General features: G+C 32.8%; 2 protein-coding genes across 2 annotated transcripts; both read right to left on the reverse strand.

The window, feature by feature from the left end:
• Nucleotides 1–699: 699 nt before the first annotated feature.
• LOC114747949 (plasmodesmata-located protein 7-like) lies at nucleotides 700–2,698 on the reverse strand. Its single transcript, XM_028936302.1, has 3 exons — nucleotides 1,903–2,698; nucleotides 1,155–1,271; nucleotides 700–924 (listed from the first exon to the last, which is right to left on the reverse strand). Exons 1-3 carry the CDS (start codon nucleotides 2,642–2,644, stop codon nucleotides 917–919), a joined length of 867 nt encoding a protein of 288 aa, XP_028792135.1. The 5' UTR covers nucleotides 2,645–2,698; the 3' UTR covers nucleotides 700–916.
• Nucleotides 2,699–7,342: 4,644 nt separating this feature from the next.
• Nucleotides 7,343–8,557, reverse strand: LOC114747950 (nudix hydrolase 18, mitochondrial). Its single transcript, XM_028936303.1, has 5 exons — nucleotides 8,460–8,557; nucleotides 8,075–8,186; nucleotides 7,897–7,980; nucleotides 7,679–7,807; nucleotides 7,343–7,557 (listed from the first exon to the last, which is right to left on the reverse strand). The coding sequence occupies exons 1-5, from the start codon at nucleotides 8,555–8,557 to the stop codon at nucleotides 7,387–7,389; spliced, it is 594 nt and encodes a 197-aa protein (XP_028792136.1). The 3' UTR covers nucleotides 7,343–7,386.
• Between the last annotated feature and the right edge of the window lie 1,422 nt (nucleotides 8,558–9,979).

Raw genomic sequence — 9,979 nt, forward strand, 5'->3', positions numbered from 1 at the left:
TTTGAAGACCAAAACGAAAATAAAGACAAATTTAAAAGATTAAAAATTATATCAACCCTTTAAAATTTTACAATAAATAATTGATTTCAACTAATTATTAATTATTAGTTGCTTATGATAAAGATTGGAGGGAGTGTTTTCTTTTTATTTTTAAAATACATGTGTCTGTATTTAGTTAAATTGTATTTTAGTTTTGTATTATGAAGTTTTTCAAATGAGTCATTCATCACACACGCACACCAAGTAAGTTAAGTGAGATGACTATATCACATCTTTTTATCAAAACCACAAATTTTAAAATAAATGTGCCCACAATTCTTAAATAGAATTATTGTATTAAGCGTAAGCTAACAAGAAAAAGGACATCATAAAGCCATGGTCTTACAAGAATAAATCAAGATTTACGAGAATCACATGAAAATTCCATCATAGATCCATACTTGTCCCTAAAGTTGAACAACGCATATACCAATGATCCATAGATCGGTGAAGTTTTTTTTTTTTTCTTTTTTTTCCCTTTCCTTCAGCTTTATGAGGAAAAATATATTATTATAATTCTATATATATTTTTTGCATTTCTTTTTTATGTATGAAATGAAACAAAAGTACATAACTTTAGCAAGGGAGGAAGGAAAATAGAATCTTTCAGGCTGGCTTTTGCTCTCCTCTTTTCCTTTAATTTGCATTCATTCAAACAAGTGCCCTTTGAATTGAATTCTTAAATTGTGGATGCTAAAAAGTATAAAACATAACTTAAATAAAAGGAAAAAATGGAAAGAAAAAAAAAAGCTCAGTCGATGATACAAAATTAGAGAGGCAAAAAAGCAAAGCAGAAAAAGAAGTAAAGCGAACCAGGAGACGTGCGAAGCTGCTGAGTTTGACACAACTTTTTTTTTTTCTTTCCGTTATTATTTATTTACTTGCCTGCATCAAAAAAAGATAAAGGGGAAATAAGTACTCCTCTTCTTCTAAATACAAAAGAGGTCTTATATTTAGGACCGGAAGAATATTATATAAAAAGGTAGTGTGATGAATCATACTATCTTTGATTCTAGTTATAATACCTTATTTGTATTTTACAAACAAGATTTTATAACTAGGACCAGAGATAATATTGAAGAAAATAATTAAAATTAATAGTAGAAGAATATTACCATGTCCTCTTGTGCAAATGCTCTTTAAGAAAGCAAGGAAAATAACAAGGACAGCTAATCCTGCTAATAATCCAATTATAATCACAAATGTCTTTTCTCCTCCATTCTTTGATTTACCTGCAACTAATTCATAAATTAACCTATATAATGACTTCCATTAACTTTATCACAACTAATTACAAATATAAGCAGAATATTCAGGATTCCTATGGATACTGAATATGCTTGTGCTTCGTATAATGAAATTTTAATATGTTCATTACTACTCATGTTCTAATATATAATAATAGATAGCATAAAAATATCTTAATAATAAAAATAAATAGTATAAAAAATACTTTATTCTATTTAAATGTAACAATCCCACATTTATCTTACTTTGCTTACAAAATAATGCATTTAATTACATTACACATTCTTTTAAAATCAGACACTTATTTTAATGTAAAATTCATAAAATAATTTTTCAAAATTTACAAATTCTTCTAAATTCAAATTTTGTGTACACTTTAAAACATAAAAAGAATGCATGTGATTTTAATAAAACTAAAGAGATATATTCATGATTTACTGTTTATTTTGAAAAATATCTACATAAAATTTAAAAAAGATAAAATGATGGGATAATATTATTATATTTAACAATATTGTTTGAAGTTTTTGACAATAAAAAGAATCATAAATTGGGATATTTAATGAAAGTTTACTTTAATTTAAAAATTAAAAATAAGGCAGCTATGGGCCTTACCGTGGGCCTTGGGTTCATAGGCGTGGGCCCCACCAACTGAGTATCTCGCATAACATTTCCCCAAGAACATGTCCCCGTAATTGGCACTTCCACAGTCGCTTTTGAGCCGTCGGATTGCCTCCGACAGACAGTCCCGGCACTGATCGAACGCAAGATCGCCGCTGCACTGAGCCACGCCCTGCACATTACCCGACCCAACCACCCTGAAATATCCAGCCGAACCCGACAACCCAGCCAGCACCGCCTCCGTGCTTCCCATATCGTTGCTGCTGCTAGTGCTACTACTTCCTGTGGAAGGTCCGCATTTCTTGAAAACGACGGTCTTGTCCTCGACGCCGACGAAGGTGGCGTTATCATACCTGACGAAGCAGCCGTCGAGCTGGACGGCGGCTCCACAGGTGGAGGGGCAAAGGGCGGAGAGACGGGAGAGGGAGTGGGAGACGCAGGAAGAGCAGTCGGGCATGGAGAGGTCGCCACGGCACTGGTACAGGCCATAGACGGCGGAGGAGCCGAGGACGGTGAAGTTGGAGTAAGAAGAGTAGGTGGCGGAGCTGAGGAGGGAGGTGAGTAAGGCCTGGAGGTTGGAGGAATAAGGAGAGTCCGAGGAGTACTTCTGTTGGGTGCAGCCGGCGAAGATGAAGGAGTCTACGGAGGTCGAGTGAGAGTGGGAGGAAGTGTAAGAGACGGCGGTGGCGAGGAGGAGAAATATGAGTAGTGAGGGAGAAGGCATGGTTTTCGCCATGTTTACAGAGAGAGGGGGAGAGAGAGAGAGAGTACAGTGATGAAGATGGTGATGAGGTGGTGGAGAAGCTGTAATTTGAAGTAGAGGAGGAGATAGTAGCTGAGTGATTTATATTTGAAATTCAGAAGGAAACACTTGCGATAGCTAGCTAAGATAGTTGCTTTAAATTATTGGAAAAATTATTATGCATGGCTTTTTCTTATATACAGGAAAAAGCTTTCATATGCATTTTCTTTATTTTAAGATACGTCCATGTTCTTGCATTTCAAGAGATATCTAGCTAGACGGAAAGAAATTTGAATTCAGGGGGGTCATTTTAGGGAAACATGCATATATATATATATATATACACTCTTCCGGTCCTTAATATAAGACCTATTTAACTAACTTGATTAGATTAGGAAAGTTAAAAAAGTTAGTAAGTTATAAAAAATGTGACATGTTTTTTGTAAAATACCATAATCATCTTTCTTAATACTCTCTCTTCTTCTTTTATTTGGTTATAGTTGAGGGAGTATCTAATTTAGAGAAAATTGATAAATATGAGAAATAGATTTTATATTTATGACCAAAACTAACTCAACAAGTAGATCCTATATTAAGAATTGGAGGAGTATATAGCATGTTTTACATAATATGCAAATGTAGTAGCTAGTCATCCAGAAATAATAACGAGACGTCTTTATTGACTCGTCACTTTTTTTTTGGCAGGAAACCAGTCACTTGATTTAAGTAATTAAGCATAAATATATAATGTCTAGATAAATTTTATGACTTTAACATTTCTCAATTATTTTTTATAAACATATTTAACATATATCTTATAAACATATATACACATATTAATTATTTATTAATTACATTATCTTATGTATTATTAATTATGTTGGTAAAAAATATATTATTAACAATTTTATTCTTTCAAATTAAAATATATCATAAAATTTATCTTTTATATAATTATCATATTAACTTATGTTTTTTTTAGTAATTTGTATATATAAAAAGTACTTCTGATAACCACTATCCAAACACTCTCACTTCTTAGAATCACTTTTTTACAAAATCTATTCTTCATAGAATCTATTCTTCCCAGAATCTATTCTCCAAAAGCTATTCTCCAAATCATGATTTGATTTCATCCAAACACACCCTTACTTGATTATAGTTGAGGGAGTATCTATAGGGGTAATTTAGAGAAAATTGATAAATATGAGAAATGGATTTTATATTTAGGATTAAAACCAACTCAACAAGTAGATCTATATTAAAAATCGGAGGAGTATATAGAATGTTTTACGTAATATGCAAATGTAGTAGCTAGTCATCCAGAAATAATAACGAGACGTCTTTATTGACTCATCACTTTTTTTTTTTGGCAGGAAACCAGTCACTTGATTTAAGTAATTAAGCATAAATATATAATGTCTAGTTTAATTTATGATGTTGGCTGCCTCTATCGAATAAATTAAACTTGCATTGGAGTTTTCTTTTATAAATGGTGCACTTTCCAGATGATAGTAGTATACATAGAATATTAAAATAGAATATTATTGGGATCAAATATATATAGTATAGAGAGAATCCACGTGGGATAAGCTTTATATAGGCAATATAAGGATTAAGGAGTGTGGTGTTGTGAGAATGGATGATCATACATAGCTTTATATGCAGATCAGAAGAAGACAGAAAATAACAAGTGTGGCATCGCACTATTAGTCGGGCGGTGTGAACATGCATGTGACTCTGAAAAAAGAAAAAAAAAGGAAGAAGATGTGAAGTTAGGAGAGACACACAATATTTCATGTGAATCCAGTGATATATGCAAACACAAATTTGACAAAATTAATGTTTCCTATGTTATTTACTTGTGCTTTTTTTCATGAGAAGATCAAAGTGGAAATTAAATCATATCAATCACACTTCCCATATATTTTTAATCTTAACTATCTTTTGATAGAGGTATTATTATTATTGAAAACACGCAATAATTATATATTGAAATCTGGAATATGACTTATATTTAACAAAAAAAAAAGAAAATAAAAATTCAAATCAAGAGAAATAAATAAGGATGAAAAAGGTTCTACCTGTACAATGGCGACAGGGAAGAAGGAGAAAAGCTCAGAACGAGCAAGCGGAACCATGTACTGGATAAAGAAAAAGAAGCATCAGCAAGAGAGAAGGGAAGGCCCAGCCCACACTTCCCTCAAATGGGCTCTTTGGGCCACATCCCAAAAATGAACGTCAACCCTACTGATTCAGCTGCAAAAACTGTTAATTGATTTTATTTGGGTTAATATAATCTTAGTTTTATAAGTTTACCTTCATTTTGGTTTTCATCTTTTAAGGGTAAAATAATTCAAGCTTTTATTGAATTATATGGACTAATGTTTTAAATGAAAAAAAAAAACTTGAAAGACCAAAACCAAAATAAAAATAAACTTAAAAGATCAAAGTTTGTATTAATTTTTTTTATTTTTACAGTTCAACAATGCCTCCAATAGGAGCCATTTTATGTCTATAATATTTATTCCATATATATATATATATATATTCAATCTCATGTGTATATGTAGCCGGGGGGGCTTTTAGCAAAAAAGTAAAATATATTATATTTAACTGTCCTTGTTTTTAATTGCGATATTTTTATATATAACTATGTTTTATATTTTATCCCGCGTCTCGAAAGGGCTTGAAAATGTAATTTTACCAAACAACGACTGTTGGAGAGAGATAAAAACTCATATCAAATCAAATAAAGATGAGCGTTACCACAAAAAAAAAAAAAAGCGAATCAAATAAAGATGAGAAGGGGGGGTGATGTAAGACAAGGTGGAAATGTTAAGAAACAAATCATTGGATGATGGAGTCGTAAGAAATATGTTTTAGTTTGTATCCATAAAAAAACAAAGGAGAAAAAGAAAGAATAGTTGGCCAACAAACCATACTGAAGTAAAATAAATAAGTAAATAAATGTAATTTATGTTTCCGTTTGGTATAAAGCATTAAAAATAAGAGATAAAGATTGAGATTGAAAATACAAAACTATATTAAAAGAGTATTTAGCATGAGTAATTACATGATATTTGGGATTAGACAAACTTATATATATGAGATTGGGAAATATTATGAGGAGAGGTAGTATTCTTCAATAATATCTATATAGGATTGTTTAATTCCATGTGATAAGAAATCACCTATGCTAAATATCCTTTTAACATATGTTTTCAATCCCAATCCTAATTCTTATATCTCATTTTTATTACTTTGTAGCAAACGTAACATATAGAGCTTAAAAATAAATTAATTTTTCATATATTGTAATCGGTATGATTTCTCTGGCCAAAAAAAAAACATTATGATTTATAAGAGATATTTTTAAAAAAGGAGGATTCCGCCGCCGTCTGTCTTCAAGATTATGCGGGGAAGTTTGAAACTTTTAAGGGTCCATTCATTTTCAATTCATTTTAAAAATTGAAGAAGTGGGATTAAAATTTTTTAATAAATTTTTCTCATTCTTTTATTTTATATTTTCTTTTTATCAAAATTTTATAACTCCACTTCTTTAATTTTTTTAAAACAAACTCATTAAAAAATTTTGTCCCTTCTCTTTTCCTTCATTTCCCTTATACCAAACAGATCCTAAATGGCTTCTGGGAATGATGATTTTTTGTTTTTTAAAAAAATTCGTCTCTTGCATTGTTGTGACTTTTGTATGTTGGACTAATTTGAATAACTCTTTTAATATAATTTCTTTATTCGTGACATATATATTTAATGATAACACAATTGCTTTTTTTCAAATAAAAATATAAATAGTTATTTATGATTTTTTCCCCCCAAAAGAAGGGGGAAAAAATAGAGACAGTAAATTTATCGCACTTATTGGGCAGGTTTACCTAAAATTAGCTACAGCTCCAAAGTAATTTGAGAATACCAATAAAAAAAAGAGACAGTAAATATATACAACTAATGTTGAATTTTTATATTCATAATTAAAAAGATATAATTATTTTACGAAAACAAAAACTTGATTTCATGAATACTACCTAAATAGTAACATGATTAAAGTAAAAATAACGGACCTTCGACCCTAAATTTTATAGATATTTTCAAATATTGTCTTTTTTTTTTAAGACTGAAAGAACAGCATATTTATAACGGTTTTGTTTGCCTCACAGCAAACTTGTTGCTGTACTTGCTTGTTCGATTTGAGGCCCCAGCATAAAGAATCTGTTCATTGGTGGATTCTAGAAACTCAATCAATTAACATGATCAGAAGGTCTTGGAATTAACTGGATATTAGTATTACCCCGCCAACGCTTTTCCAGTGAAAGAAATCCAAGTGGGGTTCAAAATCATGCGGAAAATCGCAGCAACGGCATCTCTTTTCTTCCTTTAAATTATGACCATCTGCATTCTGTTTGAGATATGACTATATGAGGGTCAACAGATTACAGATGGAATCCCCACAAATTAACACAAGATTTTTGCAGGAATCAGATTCCAATCAACCCAAATCAGAGAGAGAAAAGAAGACTCAAAACACTAATCTGATCTGATCTAGAAAATTATTTACTACTATATCTTTCTATCATCTTGCAGTACAATTGCAGAATTAAATCCTGGGTTTTCATCCTCCTCCTCCTCCTACTCTTCCTGATCATCGCGGTTGATAAGATCCGAGAGAAAAGACAAAATATAGAACCTCTCTAATCTCTCTACTAAATTCTCATCATCTATTTACAAATCATCAGAGTTTCCATCTCCAATCCTCCATTGTTCTTCAAAGAACCTTCTTGTTTCTCTAGTCCAAGCTTCTTATTAGCCCTCAGTCGATTCACCAGTCTGTCCAATGCTTCCTTCATCCACCAGTGCTGACACACTTCTCTTGCTTCGTCAACACTCATCTACGCACAATCAAATCAATCTGAGAATGAGCCTAACTATATTTCAGATTGGTCACATGGTCCAGTACCAAACCATCTGTGGTGAAATTTTTAGGAATTCAATAGGTGATTGATCACTTACCCAGATTCTTTGACGGAAGTTCTGCTCAGGCCAGAGTTCAAGCTGTTCTTGAACAAGGAGAGGGAACATGTAGCCTTCATAGAAGGTGTCATGGGTTTTGCTCTTGAAGCTCCACTTACCCAGTTTACCCTGAAACCAAACACAATATACAGAATCAGATTAACAGGTTTATGAATCATGAAGGAGAAAGTGAAGGGCTTGTTTGGCTGTTTGCTTACCCCAACAATGCCCCGAACTCCTGCTTCTTCAATGGTTTCTCTCACAGCGGCCTCCTTTTGGGATTCGTCTAATTCCCAGCCTCCCTGGTTTTGGTCAACAAGGTTATTAATAATGTAAATCACAGTTAATTATTTACTAACATGCATATTTGTAGGAAGGTGGGTGGGTGGAAAATACCTTTGGAAATAGCATCCCTTTGCCTTTCTGTGAACTGATTACCAGAACTTCTAGTTCTCCTGACGCCTCCATGGAACCTTGCTCCTCCATCTTGTATCTGTACGGTATACACCTGCACATAATTTCGACCGTAAAAATCAATCAAATGGTTCGTTTTTCCTCAAAAACCCCTTCACCACAGAAGCAAATCCGCACACTTATGCCCCGTGCTGTGCCCCCGTTACTATGAAGAAGACCAGGAGAAAGGTGAAACCTTTAGCTCCTAAGGTTGTCTTCAAGCAAGCACCCACAAATCCCAGAAACCCAAGGCCACGAAGGAATCAATTAAACAGTCCAGAATACGGGAATAGCCCTGAGAAGAAAGTTAAAAGGAAAAGAGACGAACCCGACGACTTGGCGGCGGCCTTTCCGGTAACGCTGCAATTCGCGGCCGGTGCGAGAAACCAACGCGACCACATTGTCTTGGGAAACCAGAGCGACCATTTCCGGTGGCAAGAAGAAGAAGGTGGGGGAGGGTGATTGAAGCGAGTGGATAGCATGATAGGGAGAGAAGCGGAAGGTGGCCCCCTTTAATAATGGGGAAGCGGTTAGGGAGGAGGCAAAAGATGAGGCTTTTCCGGAAAGAGGAAAGAAGCAGTTTAATTACCTAAGGGCCTGTTTGGTTTGAGGGGAGGGAGGGGAGGGAGAGGTAGGGGAGGGGAGGGGAGGTTTCATCCTCACCTTGTTTGGTTTGATTAAAAAAAGGGGAGGGGAGGGTATTTAATAATCCCTTGTTTGGTTCAAGGAGGGGAGGGGAGGGATAGTAATAATCAATTTACCATTTTACCCTTATATTAGTTTATGTTTTTTATTGATATATTATATAAATTAATTTACATCTTAATTTAAATTATATAATTTAATCAAAATTCAGTCTTATCATGTTAATATGTGTATTAAAAAATTGGTATAGTAATTTTTCATTCTAATTAATATAATAATATATTTAAAATAATCAAATTAACAAATTTTATATGCTCTAAGAAAAATGAAATTTTATTTTCTTTAGGCTATCTTTTTTTCCAGCTTTAAAATATTTAATAAATAATATATTTATAAAAAACAATTAATTTTATAATATTATAATTTTTTATTTAAATAATTTTTATTTTTAAATAATTTTTATAATATATTTTTAATTATAATAATGTATATATTTTTTATTTTTTTACTTAGGATAATATATTTTTTATTTGAAATAAATATTATAATAATATATTTTATGGGTAGATGTAGAATATTAAAAAAATCATAAGGGCATAATGGTCCAAAATTTTGACTCCCCTCCAAAAACCCCCAATTTGGAGGGGAGCCAAAATGGGGGGAGGAAGGGGAGGGGAGGGGACATTTTAGCTCCCCTCCCCTCCAAATTTTTAACCAAATGAGGGGAGGGGCTCCCCTCCCCTCCTCTCCCCTCCCCTCCAACCAAACACACCCTAAGTGACCCCCTTCTGTGGGATCCCTTTTCCTCCCGGCACTCGCACGCACACTCCTTTGACACGTGTTGATGACGTGTCACTCTCTTCCTATGTGGCTCTCAATTTTCCTACATATTCTTCCACCACTGTTAAGTTTAGGAGACTTTGTGATCAAACTTTAGAAATGTTAATCGTTTTAGGTAATTTCAACCGCAAATTTTTTTTAATAAAATTAAAATTACACTATAAAATGAGTTTTATATTTTGAATGGGAGGAACATTAGATTTTAGAAATGAAGTGATTATAATTGTGTTCTACTGCTTTTTAAATCATTCAATATAATATTTACAAATACAAAACATAAATAACAATATTATATATATATACACACTACTATAATCATATGTCAAGTTGGGTCCAGTTTATCATGAAGACAGTGAACTCTAG

The sequence above is a fragment of the Neltuma alba genome, unplaced genomic scaffold (genome assembly GCF_004799145.2).
Source record: "Neltuma alba isolate B1F8T4 unplaced genomic scaffold, ASM479914v2 tig00005518_pilon, whole genome shotgun sequence".
In the NCBI taxonomy this organism is placed as follows: domain Eukaryota; kingdom Viridiplantae; phylum Streptophyta; class Magnoliopsida; order Fabales; family Fabaceae; genus Neltuma; species Neltuma alba.

Excerpts from the sequence above, each read along its gene's own strand:
- LOC114747949 (XM_028936302.1), bottom strand. The coding sequence starts at position 2,644 with ATGGCGAAAACCATGCCTTCTCCCTCACTACTCATATTTCTCCTCCTC. Across the intron at positions 1,272-1,902 it reads CTATGAACCCAAGGCCCACG|GTAAATCAAAGAATGGAGGA; the intron begins GTAAGGCCCATA and ends AATTAGTTGCAG.
- LOC114747950 (XM_028936303.1), bottom strand. The coding sequence starts at position 8,557 with ATGGTCGCTCTGGTTTCCCAAGACAATGTGGTCGCGTTGGTTTCTCGC. Across the intron at positions 7,981-8,074 it reads AAGGGATGCTATTTCCAAAG|GGAGGCTGGGAATTAGACGA; the intron begins GTATTTTCCACC and ends GACCAAAACCAG. Across the intron at positions 7,808-7,896 it reads GAGTTCGGGGCATTGTTGGG|GGTAAACTGGGTAAGTGGAG; the intron begins GTAAGCAAACAG and ends GTTTGGTTTCAG.